Raw genomic sequence first — 16,945 nt, forward strand, 5'->3', positions numbered from 1 at the left:
AGCAGATGATCTAATTGTCAGCAGTAGGATACCAAGATTTAATTTGTTCCTGCCTTTACCCACATGTGCAAATTTCACTATGAGCACTAGTCCAAAACTCCCTGGAGAAGGAGTTCCCAGCCTGAACCTAGTTCTTCTACGAGACAAAGCAGCTTCCTCCAAGTTGTTTGTCCTTTCTGCTTGCACATTTGTCAGAAAGAGAAGCAGCAGTCTGTTCTGAAAGGCTGAAAGTACAGATTTTCATGCAATCACATGATTCTGGTAGCTTGGGCTATATGCAAACACTCAAAATCACAAGTCTTAGCATCACCAGAATAGTCATGACTATAAGCTCATGAATAAAATTAGAAAAATAAGGTGTGTGGCCTCCTTCCACAAAATATTAAGAAACTCCAAACCTTGAGAACATACTGTATACCACTCTTCTTTGGAATGAGGAGTGCAATACCATATTCATGAGTGGATTATGCATTGCCAAATGAAAAACACCAGGATTACTGGCATCACAAAGATGCCTGTATCTAGGTTTTCTGTAACGCTCTTCACCAAGGTATCTGAGGTTTTACAAATAAGTTACTTACTACATTCCACATCATACTAAATATATACATACAGTTCTGCTTTTCAGTCTATATGTTTGCAGGCTTAGCTGGAGTGGCTAGCCCAGAGACCCGGTGGTTTATCCTAACCCACTATAATTAGCCCATGGTTGTTGCTAACGGTATGCCATTTGTCTCCCCACACTCAGCACTGTTTGGTAAACAATTTCAGGGACAGACTTGCTCTCCCCTGATCTCCCTAGGTGGTGCTCACTTATTTGTTCTCCACACCCCACAGTTCTTCCTCTCCCTTAAAGTCGAGAGGTAAAGAAGTGGCAAAAAAGGGGCAAAAACATTACCGAAAGAGAGAGGCAGCTGTAGTAAAAGCCATGAACCGGCTGAGGAGGCAGGAGGTAAGGCTGGCGTGAGGCCAGGCCAGCTGCAAACCCAAGGGGCAGGGGGGACATCTGTCCCCTACAGCCCTCGTCCTTACCCCCCATGCAGATGAGAGGAGGCGGCCGTGAGGAATTCCCTTCTCCTCCGGGGAGGAGCTGGCTCCTGGCCATGGCACATGGAGGGCCTGAGCATCAGGCGCAAGCCTCAACTCCAAATCTGGCTGAGGGAAGGAAGGTTGAATTGTGGACCAGGAAGCAGCTGTTTGCATCCCTCCCAGGAATGCAGGAGCAAAGCCGGGTGGCAGGAACTGGGGCTGAGGCCACTGGCAGTGGTGCCCTCAGAGGGATGTTGCTGACCCAGCCAGTGAGCTGGGGACTCCACTGGGAAAGGGGCAGCCCCTCCATTCATGTGCAGAACCTTTGCAGCATGCTGCAGCAGGGATGCTCGGCATTGCTCCCAGCAGTGCTGCCGTGTGCTGGAGGGACAACCATCAAAAAACCCCTCCTGGGGACAAACGGACAGTGTATGTCAAGCTGAGTCTGTGCACATGTGCATGGGCTTGGCCAACACTGCAGCCACACTGCTAGGCATGCGGGATTTCCTGAGCTCTCTCGCTTTACCATGAGATCTGATCTTCCCATACAACATTGCAAATGCATTTAGGAGCCTCCTGCTCATGGATGGGAGTGGTTCCTTTGTGATTCTGGAATGAGGTGGCCACAGAAATGTCACTTGGGACCCTGCTGCTTTCGCCATAACCTCCTCTTCCTCCTAGTATGCTCTCTCCCTCTATTCCCTCCTCCCTCTCTAATTCCTTCCTCTCACACTCTCTGTCTTAAATCACTGTTTTCATGCTATGAAGAAAGGAAATTCAAAGAATGCAGGAATACGAAAGAGTGTTCTCAGAGGTTAAGAGCAAGGCCAGTCCACTGGAACTACCTACAGCGTCTAATCAACCCTTTTCAGAATCTTTGTTCTCTCTTTGGGCATCCCCCAGAATTCTGCCTATGCCAGTTCTGAAAAGGCAGGGCACAGTCAGTGACAGGCATGTTGTCACATTGTCCTGTCACCTATAGAGCATGTTGCTATAGTCTGGTGATGGATCTCCTGAGAAATTTAATTTTCCACCTCTATCTGAAAATGAGCCAGGCTGTGGCATCAGCATCTGGCTGTCCCTCCAGATGAAACCCCAAATTTCAGTGTGCCTTCACTCCCAAGACAGCACTTTGTCTTTAGACCACACACAATGGAGGTATGCACATATGTGGAGCTATGTCTATATACATGTGAGGAAAGTACATACCTGAGTGGATTTGCATATGTACATATGCATGTGAGCATAGGTATGGCTCTATGAAGAGGTGTGTGCACTCATGAGACTCTATCATTCACAAGTGCAAGTGCATTCACAAACACATGGGTCTGGCTATAGAGAAGTGCTGGCACATTCTCATCTGAATGTGCCAGTGCAGATACAGACCTAAAGCAGCTATAGGTGACCCACTGGAAGTACCCATGGTGGCACCTGGGCTTCCTACCACATGGTTTGTTAGCCCCACTGCATTCCATTGCTCAGGCAAGGCCACTCTCTGACCCTCTGCTCTGCACACAAATTTATGCAAACTCATAGTCTGCCATTAGTAACACACACACACACACACACACACACACACACAAAAGTGCAAAACAAAACCCCCATCCCAATTCTTTCCGTCCCAATACCAAATTCCTCTCTGGATATCACTAAAAAATAGTCTTATCTAGCCAAATAACAAGCTGTTAGCAGCCAAACGGTGATGGCAGTTCAGGACTGAACACCACCTTCCCCAGCCTTATCCACTCGTCCAGCCCAAATGAGGACTCACCAACAGCAGCTTCCTGGACAGGGCTATGGGGCAGCAAGGGCTCAGCTGCACCATGGCTCTCTCCCAACAGCCACTCTCTGTGCTGGTGATTGGAAAGGCTGTGGACTTCACTATCAGCTTCCCCTCCTTTCTCTCCTCTTTTCTTGTCTTCTTCTTCCAAATTAGCATTTCTATGCTTGCTGCTGCTTCTCTCCTCCCATGTGAGATGTGGCGGAGTGTGCTACCACGAGCAGGGCTTGCAGGGCTTGTGCCTAACCACAGACCCATGTCTTCTGAAGCTGTGACACTCAGAAGATGCCCTGCTTACCCTCTCGCTGGCTGATCTCAATGTCTGGCAGTCACGCTGGGAACCTGTCTTCCTAGACCCCAGCACACCAGTCAGTGTGAAACACACATTTCCCCCAGCACTGCTAAAAAATAGGGTGGTGTCTGCACCCAGCCAGACTTCATATGTTGTAGAGAGCACAGATAATGGGCAAGCAGGTCTGAGTTAAGTCTAGATAAATCTGCATCCCTGCCATTGAGCACTCAAGTGATAAATTCCTTATAGCTGTCTAGTAGATCAGGCTGGCTGCAAAGGCTGAGTCTCCTTTGGCTTATTGCTGCGATACCTCTTGGAGATAGAAAATCCCAAAAGCACTGTGTTCTTCTCGGGGTGAGATCTCATGGGGATCTCATGGGAGAGCTGGATGTCTCTTCAGTTGTCTCCAAGTACCAAGGAGATCCATAAAACATTAAAGCTATTGCTGTTCTCACTAATTTCTGACAAGATATGTGCTAGCATGGCTACCAAGGAGCTATATATAAATATTCTTTTCATGTTTGCTTTTGACTTGCGAAGGGCTCTAAAAACACTAAGCTCCCAAGCCCATTATTCATTCGGATGTTTTTTGCACCAGTGGATGAGGAACACCAAGCACAAGCACTTGTGCTTTTGCCAGAGTCTTGCTCAAGGCTCCAGTAACAGGAATCAAGACTTTTGGCAGACTTGTACAGGAATGAGTGAGGGAGAGAAAGGTGAGAGATGTTCCTTTTCTGCTGTGCCACTCAACCTCAGCCCCTCTCAGTTCATCACAGGCCAATTAAGATATATGTCTGTGCTTGCCTGTGCTCAGTCTTAATAAGACTGAATGTGTTAAAAATCCAGAGGGGCCAAGGAAATGCAATAGTCTTGCCACTTTTCATTTTATCCACAGTGTCTTACAGAGCAGCCAACACCTACGCTTCTGTTTCCAAAGAAAATCCCAAGCTAAATAAAATGAAAATGGATCCAGCCCAAACCACTGGATTTTCCCCATGCAACATAATTAAATGAAAACATTACAATTCGTTTACTCTCTTTTTCTAGTCAGTACATTCTTCTTATACCCATGCTCAAACATCAGTCCAGCAAACCTAATATTTATAATTATGTCCTTCCAACTCGCCCATCCTCTTTAAAGTTCAAGTATCTCGTATGAGTGAGTCATTTGTCCACCCTTTCGAGAGTATAATAATAGAAATTCTTTAAAGCTTTTTGTTTTCGGCACGACGGCATTCCGATACGATCTAAGAATCAGAGACACCCTCCAGTCCCACGAGGACTGGGGAACAGGTTTGGCTAGAAAAAAGTTTTCCTCATGTGATGGGCACCCTACCAATCACATAGCACTTTCCTCAAGCAACCTGGGCTCTTTAAAGCCCAGCGGAGGTGGGAGAAAGGAGCTTTTTCAGCTTTGCAGGTGGGTCGGGATTTCTGCTGGAAAGCACCACGAGAAGGGAGGGGTGAGTGCTTTGCTTTGGCCATCGTCTTCCTCTTCATGAGGCACATGAGCGATAACTGTCTGTTAGGAGAAAAGGAAGCTTTTATGTTTGATCGTTTATTTTAGTCTCTGGGCTGTGTTTAGTGTGTGGGAGTCTGGTACCTGGATAAGGTTAACTGCAAAAGATTAAGTATTTCATTTTTCATACCTCAGGTGTACCTTCTCTATGGCTGTTTTAATTTGTTTCATAATTTTTCTTCTAAAGACTGGGGAGGAGGGAACAGGAAAATTTAATTTGTTGCGAACATATCTGAGTGTTATATAAAAAAAAATGCTGTAAAGAAAGATGAATCCTGTAATTTCCCCACACTTGTGAAAATAGGAAAGGCCAAACAAAATTCCTCTTGTTTTGGTTGTGCTGAACTAATGAGGGAGAGAGGAAAAACTTACCTCCCAGCTCTATTTCCGAGGTAATTATGCCTGATGATGATTTACCAGCCACTCCACTGTTCACACAGGCTTCATTTCATAGCAATCTCTTTCAAAAGGAAACTTAATTAGTCTCTGACCCTCGCTTGATGCTGAGTTTTGTTTTTGCTTTATTTTTCTCCCATGGTAGCACAAAATAATTGGCTGGCTCTTCCTTTTCTGAGTGTGGTTGACTCCTGGTGCACAAGCTGTTCTCTCTCAGATGCGGCTGCATTTCGGGCCAGGTGGAGGCATGGGGAAAGTCCGGCAGGGAGGGAGGAGTGTGTGGTTTTGTGTGTGCACTGGAGGCATTTGCTTTAAAACAAGTAAACAAAAGGTGACTTGACACTTGCAAAGCATTTGGCTTCTTACAGCAGAGTCCAAACAATTCATCAATAACACACTGAATTGCATCTTCTGAAAAACTCTATAACTCTGAAAGTGTCCAAAGCACTTGAAAAATACCTTTTTTAAGCCCTGGAAGGGCTAAATTTTCCACTAAAACAAATTTAAAAAAAAAAAAAAGAAAAAGTAGATTTATTGCTGTCTGGCCCATCAAGCCTTGATGCATCAGAACCTACAGCAGTTCAGGGTGTGGGCAGGTCTGTGGCTTTCAGAGGCTTCCTGTGGCACCGACACTGGCACCGGTGCTGGCACAGCACCTCCAGCAGCTGTTCCACCCTGCTGGCTTCCCTCCATCAGCACCCCGGCCCCAGCCCAGGCATCTCACTCCTACCTGTAGAGAGACACTCTCCATTTGGGGCCAGGTGAGGGACAGGGGCAGGAGCTATGGTGACCAGCCCTCTGTGCCAGAGGGGTGTACTGGCAAAGGGCAGGTTTCTGCTCTTGAATGGCTGGGTTTGCTTAGTTGTGCTTGAGTGGCTTGGACACCATCAGCCAAGGTGTCTGAAGGCTGCAGAGTCTGTGAGTAATAAAACAAACGCGTCCCTTGTGTTTATCACCTTACACTAGGGGATGAGAATTCAACAGTCTGTGCAGGGACATTGAAGTAAAGCAGGATAGCAAGGGGTGAGGTGAAGCCCCTGCAAGTGCCACCACCATACTGAGAGGCCTCCAGGAGCAGGGTGTATAAATAAATTATGCTTACAGGACTGTTTTTGGACACCCCTTTGTCACAGTGCCGTGACCGCACCATGACAATGGGCACAAAATGCAAGGCAATCAAAATATGACCCTCTTCCGCATGGGGCAATGTCAAACTAGTTCTTACCCATTGGCTTTTTTTGGCTAGGGATAGAGTAGGACTAGGCAAAGCAGGGGACTTTCATCTGTAAGGCTACTGAAATCTTTCCCCAAGGAGGGTGTGGAGGCTTCAGAAGATCAACCAGCCCAATGTTAGTGAGGGATGCACACTAGATACTGAAATCTGCTTGAATGCAGGAACTGTTGTGAGCAGGGTTTCTTTTGAAAGCCTGCATGGGGTTGTCACCTAAAATACAAGGGCAGAAGCCAGCCTCTGCAAAAAGGAGCTTCCTTTTTGGCTCCCAGAGTCATGCTTCAGGTCTCACAGGGCCACTATGAGTAGAGTAAGGGAGGAGAGGTCAAGAAAGCTACAAGGTCATGGAAACAATGGGTCTGTCCGCAACTTGTGGAGTAACAGGTAAAGGCAGGGCTACCACTGCCCCTGGGCTTTGACAGGCTCAGCTGTACAACCATGAGTGCCAGGAGTGTTTTGGGAGTGTGAGGGGAGAGGTTGCAGTCTGGGTTGTGACCAGGGTGTACGGAAGAGGAAGAAGGACATGCTGCAGGGGGATGTAGCTTTCTGTGGTACAATGGGAGCAACAGAGGCCTTTCCAAAGCTGCTTGGAGCGTGGAGCAAAGTCTGTGGTAGTAATAATTGAATTCCTAGAGGGTCCCAGCTAAATTTCAAGGTGCCCGGGAACCTTGCTGAGGAACACCAGGTCCATGAAAGCTCAAGGCTGAAATCCCAAGACCTGGCCACCTGTTCGTATGGAGATTTTGGAAAACCACAGCTGAAGCTCCAGTTTCCTCAGGGGTTTCCCTGGAGTCCCAGGAAACAGTATTTGGATTGTAAAACTATTCTTAGCCAGCCCACGAAGAAGGCTCTTCTGCCTCCAAATTGATTCACGTCTGCAGGCAGGAACTGCTGGCAGCTGTCTCTCTAGGAGCTGGGAGGAGGACTGCCTGCCAGTGTCACATGCCATGGGTGGCTGTGAGTCATACCTGCATGTAGCTTGCCTCAGGCAAGCTGGCCTCATGCCTCTTTATTCATGCACCTGTGTCAACTGCTGTGCAAATTGATCTTGCTTAACACAACTTACCTCTGAGATGTGAGGAGCAGGCAGCAGGTGGAAAGCCCCAGATCTTCCACACCTTCTCCTCTGGGGCTTGTTGGAGGGTCAGCTCTCCAGCTTCCTAGATGTTTTCATGGCCTTGAAGCACCTCCTCAGTCTCTCAACCACGATGCCAATACTAGACCCTTCATGACAGAGAAGGGGCCAGACAAGAGGTTGCCACATGTGACACAGGGGAACGAAGTGGACACTGAGAAATGGACTCCCTAAATGCTGTTCACTTGGAGGCAGAGGGAGAATTCATATAATGTGGCGACATCACAGCACTTCTTGATTTATAGGTCTATGGTAAAGGCTTTTCTTTCCCTTTTCCTCTTCCCAGTCTCTCCAATTCCCCCATTGGTCTTAGGTAAGGTACTGGAGAGCCTTAGGTTCTCTAGAAGCTTGCCACTCTCCAGCTGATATCTGTGTGGTGGTGACTACGTCCAGCTTTCTTACAGCTACAGTAGCCTAGGACATGGGCTTGCCCCAGGAGAAGAGACTTGCATGCCTGCAGTAATACCTGCACAAGTAGAGGCAAGACCAAGCCAGGCTCTGCCTGCCAGGGAGGACAAGAAAGCCGGCTTGTGGGGAGGCAAGCACATGGGCAGGGTGGACAGCCCGTGTACAAGGTGTGAATTCTGTCATTTCACTGCAAGGAGGAGACAAAAGGAAGGAGAAAGAGATTCCTGCGATGTTAAGGGTTGTGACTCCTTAATTCATGCTTAGTGTGACCTGTCTTACTACCCTCATGGCACACTCAGCCCAGCTATCTACTTGGCACCTGGAGCAGACCTGCTTTTCCATGTAGTAGTCGGAGTTCACATGCCTGCATTTGGGCAGGAGAGCTTTCCTTGCTTCTTGAACTGCTCTCTGACTTGTCATGTCTGTTATCTAGCAATAATGAAAGGCTTTTTCTAGAATCTCAGGAGTTTGCAGCATGAAGATTCATGAGACAGGCAGTGGTCTCTACAACTTTCAGATGAGTAGAGGACCAGTGTCCATCTCAAGTTTGACAGAACTCTGCAGTATTGTATTGCAGACCATATGTGGCCAAAAATTGCTCAGACCCAGACCTGACCTGTGAGGCAGTTCTATGTGGCCCCTTGGCATGCTGGTTGGTCAACAAGTTTGGTAGGGACTGAGATTCACATTGACCTCATGAGCCTGCCATTTTCAAGTAGAGAGCCATACAGCTTCAGGTGTATTGGGCTGGCCTCCAACCATATGACTGAGAACAAGAATGTTTTCTTACCATGGAAATAATGGCCATCCCCACTCACACTATCATGTATAAATACTTAAGCGCTCTGCTGCTGGTATAATGGTGAGACCACCAGATATCTCTCCATGCCCAACCCTCACACTACTGCAGAAAGGGTAGTAAGAAATTCTGGTTTCCCTTCTGTCACTGTTGAAAGTCCTGCCTATCCTAAAAAGGCAGCTGCTGAGGAGGTTGAAGGTGGCTTTTTTAGAGAGCTCGCACAATGATCTCTTCCTCAAGAAACTTCACTTAATTGACACCTATGTCTCATCTTATTTTCCAACAGCATCTTTGAAGAAACCCAAAGTCAGTAACCCCAGCAAGAGAAGGCACTAGTGCAGGTACTCTGGCAGAAGAGGGATGTTCAAGCTGCTTTTCCTCTTGTCTGCTCAAGCTGAGCCCACTTCATCCTCCCTTTTGCAGCTTGTATTTCCTTAACCATTCAGCAAATGCAGCTGTCCCGGGTTTGGGTATTTTTTCCCTTCCCCCCTTCATGCACACACGCACTCCATCCCTTTGAAAGAAGGAGCCCGTTGGTGCTGGCATCTGGGCTTGTTTCTCCAAGAGGTCTCACACCTCTGACTAGTGCCTCTATGCCGCTCCCTCTGGAAGGGGATGAATTTGACACGGGGCACCTGGCCTCAGCCTGCAGGATATAGCGCTCTCAGGAATTTGGGGGGAATGCTACTTGGCCCAGATCCCATAAGCCAGCTGCAGCCTGAGCTGCTCCCTCCCTCCCTCGCACCTGACTGGGAATGGGGGGCCCATCTCCAGTTCTCAGCATGGGTGGGAGATGGGACTATCCTTAGCAAGGTGGTGCCAAGCCATGCACCATAGGTGTGTGTGTGGGATACGGCTAAAGCACCATAGTTAGCAGTTTGGTCCCATGGTAGTGCTGGCCAAAATGAAACAGCCAGTGGGATGGATAACAGACTCTCAGGTGAAGCTAGTTCCTTTGGCAGAGGAACAAAGTGAGAGCACTGAACTTGTCTCCTGTCCATCTGGGTGTAGCTGGTGTTTCTAGCCAGGTGGGAATGCAATGCCATGAGATGAGGTTTGCATGGGTGCTGTCGAGATGATGGAAACCCCAGCCAAAAGGGAACCAAAGACACTGGCTGCCTCCAGAGTGCTCTCAATCTTCTGTAGTTCAAGTATCAGGAAGAGTTTGAGTTACCAGTTTCACACCTAAGGAAGTTTCTTCTCTGAAACTACCATGAAGCAAGGGGTGGGAGATGTACAGACAGGCTGGCAGGTTCTGTCTATCCTTCTCCTCAGGGATAATTTCTGAGTGAAGCCTACTGTACTGATCTAACTGAAGACTGTCTTTGATTTTTCCCAGGTTGCATGAAGAATTAAAGATGGCAAAAAGTGAGGATGGCATACACATCTTGCAGGGTCTATTAGTCTTTGGCAATGTGGTCATTGGGGTAAGTGAAGTGGGACAAGTGTGGATGGAGGCTTCCTTCCATATGACACTCCTTAAAACAGCAGTTCCTAGCCATGAAATCTCTCTTCATGTGTGAAGTCTACACATAAATAAAGTGTGAGAAGAGAAGTAAAGGAGACCTGTGCTAGCTTGAGTAGGGAGAGGACAGCAAGGGACAGCAAGGGCTGATCCACAAAACCAACATGAATTCTAAAGGAATAGCCCTTGCTGCTGACCAATGTATTTCCAGCTGCCTCTCTCCGTATACTGAAGGGAAAGGTTGTGTTAATTCTTCCTTAACATCGTCAGTTTCTAAGCCTGACCAAAACAGGTCTAGGCTGGGTGAGTTCTGCCTGCAGTTCTGTGAAGATATAATACAAGGGATTGCAGAGTTGGGCAGAGGAGGGGTTGAGTAGTTCCTGTTTGGCAGTAAACTGAATTTAATGAAATGAAAGCACTCTCCATCTTTTTCTGTCTCTGTTTTTTCTTTGTGGAATCTTTATCTAATGGATTTCCCGAACTTGTGCTTCTCAGATGTGTGGCATTGCCCTGACAGCAGAGTGCATCTTCTTTGTGTCTGATCCCCATGGTCTCTACCCTCTGTTGGAAGCCACAGAAAACGATGACATCTACGCTGCTGCCTGGATTGGCATCTTTGTTGGCTTCGCACTCTTTGCTCTGTCTATCCTTGGTATCATTGGAGTCATTAAGTCCAATAGGACCTTGCTGCTCGTGGTAAGTGTAGCAAAGTTTGCCCACCTATTGCTGTCAAACTGAGAAAAAAATGCTGCCTTAGCTTCCCTGCTCACCTTGAGAGTCACCCCCTGAGCAAAGACCGCTTTTATTAGTGACAAGGAGCCAAACGCTCTTCTTGTTCATGGCTGTAGTGTCCCACAAGGTGAGGGAATTAGTGGTGATAGCCACAATGGAGGTTTAAGCTGACTGGCTTGACCCTGACCTTGCCCTGAAGCAATGCAGCAGCACTTGTGCAATCAGATGTAACTGGGATGTGGTTTAAATCCTTATTCCTCCTCATCCCTTACTGCCTTTCAGCTGTCATATACCATTCAGTTTAGGAGCTGATATGCAATTATTTCTGTACAAGGCACTAGTACATGTTAGTATACCAAATATGGGTGCAATCAAGAACATTAGACATCAGCAGGCAGGCAGAAATTACAAGGGTGGGGACAGAGAGCTTTGGATTAGCCAAGGACAATGTTAAGATGTGAACAAATCTCTGTACAATTTCTTACTCAGTTCTTTAGGTTGGCAGTGACAAAACTTAATTGGTGCTTGCATTAAAGAAGGGTAGAGTTGAAAGCTCTGGAATCATCTATCTCTTGGATTAATGTGGGAGGGCAGGGTATATTTTTAAACAAGAGACGCTTAGAGATTTGAACTCTTGTGCCAGGGAATTTGCCAGCAAACAGCTGAGGGAAGAGAATTCCTTAACTCTGAATTTTGGTGTCTTGGCTGAAACCCAAGTCTATAGTACAGGCGATAAGAGAGGGTGTGAGGGGCAGAAGCTGGAGTAAGGAGGAAACAAATGCCTTGAATCTGAGAAGAACATTACAAAATGTGGGAGGAGAAAGAGACATGAGAACTCCAAAGGGAATATGGGAAAAGTTAAAGGGATTGTGCTGAGAAGGGAAGAAAAACAGTGAAATAGGCTATGAGAGGTGATCCTCAGGATCTCTTTTCATGAAGGATCTTTGCTCACAAAGTAGGAGTGCTGAGGAAATCTGATGATGCAAAATTGAGAGGATCTGAATTACATCCTAAATTGCACCTTATGTTTCCCCAAAGTGCAAGCTTTCCTGCTAGGAATGAACAGTTTCTTGCTGAAATGCTCTTAGCTGGTAAGTGGAAGAGGGAGACATGGCACAAGCGTAAGTTGCCAATGGGATGCAACAAAGAAAAGGGCAGATGTTACTCTAGGACATACCAGGCAAAGTGTTTTCCATAGAGGCAGGGTGCTATCAATGCCATGAGGTTTTGATGAACTCTTGTCTGTGAGAACAATTCCAGTCATATACCTTCAAGATAGCAGATTGCAAACTGAAACAAGCACAGGGAAGGGCTACATGAATTTTCAGGGGCCTGGAGAACACTAAGGAGACTGGGACAGCCTGACCTTCTTTGGCTTGAATAGGGTTTCAGGCTTAATCTTGAAAAAAATTGCCGGTTTCTCCAAGAGCTAACTCTGCTGTCTGTCACCCACAGTATATTATTCTGATGCTGATCACTTATGCATTTGAAATGGCTTCTTGCATCACAGCAGCAACTCACCGAGACTTTGTGAGTATTTCTTTCCTTGTGTATTCATGCAACACTGCTGGGAAACATTGCAGTTCTGGGGCACATGGCGGTCCTGTTCAGTGTAGTAAGTGGCCTGTGTGGTGGTACAGTATAATCTCAAACAAGTACTGCTTAGTTAGAATAAAACCCCACATGTTCTTTTTAACATAGTTTTTCTATTTTCAACATTTTAAAATGTTTACAGCCTTGCAGTCAAGCAAATAATAGCGTAGGTTAGCTGAGTCATCAATACAGTGCTTAGTCCTTCAGCTACAGACTGATTAATCTATCATGGATGCAGAAGACAAATCTTCAGCATTGCCCCAGGCAGTGTTACTAGTGAGGGAAAGGTTACATGAGTTATTGGAGATATTGGTAGGATGGGAAATGACTTGTGGTTCTTTAGTTCCAAGCAGCATATCAAACCTAACCCATAGCTTCTGCACAACTCCTGTGAACAGACATCTGATAGATCCTGCTTCAGAGTCATGCTCAAGATTTATATATTTTTTCTCCTGCTCCTCAAATCTTGCTCTTTATTCTCCCATGCGTAAAACTGGGGGAGAGGCAGCATTCCTGTTCTCCTGCAGGACAGTGAAACAAGCAAACAAACCCATCCCAAATAACCTCTTATTTGTTTTACATGACCACTTATTACCATAGTTCCCACATTCTTCTCTGTTCTTTTATTATTTTTTTTTTCCGTAGCTCACTCCAAATCTCTTCCTAAAGCAAATGTTGGAGAGGTATCAGAAGTCAGAGACAGACAATAACAATGACAGTTGGATGACTAAAAGGGTTACAGAGACATGGGATAAACTCATGCTTCAGGTAATAACAACACTGAAAACTCCCACTAATTACTAAATGCTCTGCAGCTCTGGAATTTCAAGTCCCCCTTGGTAATAAAGAGGACAGCATCTGCCTTGAACCTTAGAGAAAGTCCTGCCACACTCCCTGTTTTGATCATTTATCAGATGGCAGACTGTCAAAGGCAGGCACTCCAAAAATCTCTTCCATAAATCTTTGGTTAATACCCAACCAGCCATGTGCAGGGTCCAGTCGTGTGTAGGGCCATGACCTGCACTCATAAAGACCGTTCCTTTCTCTCACCCTGCAGAACCAGTGCTGTGGGGTGCAGGGCCCCTCCGACTGGCAGGAGTACACGTCCGCCTTCCGCGACACACACAACGATGCTGACTTCCCTTGGCCGCACAATTGCTGTGTCCTGGATGCCCGAGGGTCTCCCGTCAACCTCGACGGCTGCAAGCTGGGAGTCCAAGGCTACTATAACAGCAACGTAAGATCCTCTCTGTTTTTTCTAGTTAACATATGTTGGTCAAAAGCGCCTTTCTGGAAGGGAAGAAAACAGTGAATAGCCTTCATCCCCTGCTGTAAGCTGCAGGTGTTCAAAGACTTCCTGGAGGAGAAGCAATGTCTATAGAGTCCTGGTCATGTTGGTGAACACAGGACGGGTTGTGATAAGGTTTTCCTGATGGAGAGACCACTGTTAAGAAAACTCTCCCAATGCCATCATTCATAAGATGTTGCATCTCCAACATGTAGATGGATAGAAGCTAAATCAAACTTAGCCCAAAGATGAGTGCATATAATATGAGCAAGCAAGTTGACAGTTTCCCTCCTCAAGGTAGAGCTTTGCAAGAGACCAGTTTGTCCTGTTCAAACAGATTACTGGGTCATGAGCATCAGCTGCCTCACTGGCAAGCATTTCTAGGTGTCCAATCTTCCAAATTTGCCTGCAGCTTCTTGCTTCTGGAGGTCGACTCTATTGGCTGTGTTTGGTTATATACGCACACTAGACAAGTGGATGGCATAGGAAGTTGTTCTTGAAATGTCAGAGGTGGGTCTACTTTGTATTTGGAGCTAGAAACAGGTAGGCTATCTACAAGTTGTCAATAAGCAGTGTGGCTCTGGTTTGTCTTCTTGAGACCCTCTGAAGTGCCTAAATTGCAATGCCACCTCAGTCTCTCTCTGAGATAGTTAAGCTTGTAGCCTAGGGGTACAAGCTCAAAGCTGGTGTTGATTCACTCACGGTTGTCTTACAGGGTTGTTATGATGTTATTTCTGGGCCAATGAACACACATGCCTGGGGTGTTGCCTGGTTTGGTTTTGCCATCCTCTGCTGGACTGTGAGTACTTAATATTTGCCTTTATTTCCTCTTCTCTTTTTTTGCTTCTCCACACCCAGCTGGGTGGAGGTGGATGACAGGACTGACGCATTTCGTTTAAAATGTCCGTACATTATAGTTATTCATTCATCACCAATCTGCCTGTAGCCTGTTGCACTAACAGAGCTGCATTTACAAGATGCCTTCCATTCTGGCTTCCACAGGTGAGGAGCTGGATGGCCTTCCAGCCTGCCATGGCCTGCTGCCATCTCAGCAATACAACACAGCAAACTCAGCTTGCAGATGGTTGTTTGTGAAGGGTATTGGATCAACTAAGCAGTAATCATGACAGATAGTTCAGTTTTTAGTTTGAAGACTTTGTATGAGTGTTTTAAGTATTCAGGGTTCAGCAGCTTCATGAGAGATAATCCCTAGCGAACTGAGTGATCCAGTCAAATAGGCTGCAGGCTGCACACATTTTCTTTATTCACTGTGAAGTTTCTGTGCCGATAAAAAGCTTTAAGCTTCCTCTGCCTGAACGGACTTCGATTATCACCAATTTTTGTTGCTCTTTCCTACCAGTAGGACTAAATAATGCTGGCGGAGAAGTGGGGAGGAGGAAATGGGGATCAGAGAAACCTAATAGTCTTGTTGTTTCAGTTCTGTGTCCTCCTTGGTACCATGTTCTACTGGAGCAGAATTGAATACTGATGGCCCAGTGTCCTCAGCGCTGTCGTGAAGCACCATGTGAAACTGCATTTGTTCATCTCCTGTTCCATTCTCCTTGTGCCATGGAGGATTTCAAGCTTTCCCACTACCTCTCCCATATATACTTTTGCCCCTTCAAAAACTTGACACACACAGCTGATGACTACAGGAAAGAATCTTCTTCTTGACCCCTCATTCTGAAGCCTTCATGCGTCCCAGCTGAGGCACAATCCTTCTATCGCTGTGCAAGCAGTCCTTGGAGCATAAGGTGTGATCTGATTTGTTCTGTGATGACATCAGAAAAGAAAATGTCCATATATGCTTGCTTCAGAACAATTTCTCTCTAAAACTAGGTTGAATTAAAATCCTAACACTAAAGGCTCCAGCAAGGGCTATGTGAGCAAAACTGTAACCTCCTGTGACCAATAAAGACAGATGCTGGAAGGGAGAAGACTACAGACCTCTCTAATATATTTTATTGTTCGATTCTGTTCCTGGTGTCTGTCATGCCTTGCCTTAGAATAAGGCAGATTCTCTAAGAGTTTAAGTGTGTCAGTAGTAAAGATATGTCACAGATAAAAAGCCTGTTGCTAGTCAAGCCCAATAAAAGGCTAGCTCACTCCAGAGCAACATGCTGCCTATATTCAAGCCTACCTCCTGTCACTGATGAAAATACTGCATGTGCTCCTACCTTCAGAAGTGCCAGTCCAGAAAAAACTCTTCTTGCTAACATGCGACTCCTTCAAAAAGCTGTTACATACTTCATAAAAGATTTCACACATCTACGGGCTAGAATTTGTGCAGAATAAAAGGGGTTCTGTGCTGCACTTGGCTTTGCAATAGTGCCTGCCCCACACCCCTAGATTACCATGCTTCTTGCTTCTGCTACCTGCATGTATATGATCATGTCCCCTGTGCATTCCCCTCCCAAATCACCACATCAGGTGGGACAAACAGCCAGTAATGGCAACCAGTAACTCTGTGAAAAATGCAAGCAAGGAGCTAACTGAACCAAATCCAGACCTTGCATCAGCAGTTACAGTTCTTACTCAGTTCAATACAGGCTGTTTACTTTGGCCCACACTGATCTGGTGTCTTTCCTAGTCAAGGCTTCAGCAGTTTCATGTGTCACGTGAAATATGCTCCTGTATAAAGTATTTTAAGGCAAAGCCTCCCTCCTAAGGCACACTGGTTCAGGTCCCAACACTTGCCAGCTACCCTGATTCTTTGTTTTTGTATATTCACCAAAATACTAATTAAAAAGAAGTGGAAGTGACTTTTTTTTTTGTGATCAAATTGTGTATTTGGGAAGGGGAATTGATAAAGGTTTGTACCTGGGCCATCTGTGGCAGTGCGAAGGCAGGGTTTAAAGTCCTGGAACCCTGTCCTGAAGATCAGAATGCAAAGCACCATTATGCATGGTGCTACAGAAACTCTGTAGCTGAACAGTCCCTTGCCAGGGTGCTGGAAGACAGAAAGAGGCAGCTATGAGGGTGAATAGCTTGGGGAAGAAATGGGTCCCGGCAACAGTGAAGGGCTTTTCTGTATGAGTGTGCCTTCAGAAAGGAAAATCCCCATAGATCAGCCACTCCTCTGGTTCAGTGGGATGGTGACTGTCTTGGAGACCCTGGACTCAGAAATTTTCATAACTAAATTAGTCTTCAGAACATTTTTGTGAGACTCAAGGCATGGATAGACTATGCAGACTGTGTGTGTTAGTGGTCTTGATTTGTTTTTGAAATGGGGGAGGGGGAGTTTGGTGGTAGGGCTTTTGTGTGTGTGTATGTTGCTC

At 46.2% G+C, this 16,945-nt stretch overlaps 1 protein-coding gene across 4 annotated transcripts; it reads left to right on the forward strand.

Annotated features, from left to right (window-relative positions):
* The first annotated feature begins 4,392 nt into the window (after positions 1-4,392).
* On the forward strand, positions 4,393-16,429 carry UPK1B (uroplakin 1B). Of its 4 annotated transcripts, none has more exons than XM_021299853.2 (9): positions 4,428-4,521; positions 8,876-8,930; positions 9,929-10,016; positions 10,550-10,750; positions 12,242-12,316; positions 13,025-13,147; positions 13,437-13,616; positions 14,383-14,466; positions 15,106-16,429. In XM_021299853.2, exons 3-9 carry the CDS (start codon positions 9,948-9,950, stop codon positions 15,154-15,156), a joined length of 783 nt encoding a protein of 260 aa, XP_021155528.2. In that variant the 5' UTR covers positions 4,428-4,521; positions 8,876-8,930; positions 9,929-9,947; the 3' UTR covers positions 15,157-16,429. The 4 variants fall into 4 exon arrangements, with proteins under 4 accessions (XP_021155529.2, XP_021155528.2, XP_005511512.2 ...); XM_021299852.2 differs by having other exon boundaries at positions 4,435-4,564; XM_021299854.2 differs by lacking the exon at positions 8,876-8,930 and having other exon boundaries at positions 4,393-4,521.
* Positions 16,430-16,945: the final 516 nt, after the last annotated feature.

Source organism: Columba livia, chromosome 1 (genome assembly GCF_036013475.1).
Source record: "Columba livia isolate bColLiv1 breed racing homer chromosome 1, bColLiv1.pat.W.v2, whole genome shotgun sequence".
Taxonomy (NCBI): domain Eukaryota; kingdom Metazoa; phylum Chordata; class Aves; order Columbiformes; family Columbidae; genus Columba; species Columba livia.

Coding starts and splice junctions, on each gene's coding strand:
- UPK1B (XM_021299854.2), top strand. CDS start 9,948: ATGGCAAAAAGTGAGGATGGCATACACATCTTGCAGGGTCTATTAGTC. Junction 13,148..13,436: donor GGGATAAACTCATGCTTCAG/GTAATAACAACA, acceptor CTCACCCTGCAG/AACCAGTGCTGTGGGGTGCA. Junction 13,617..14,382: donor AAGGCTACTATAACAGCAAC/GTAAGATCCTCT, acceptor GTTGTCTTACAG/GGTTGTTATGATGTTATTTC.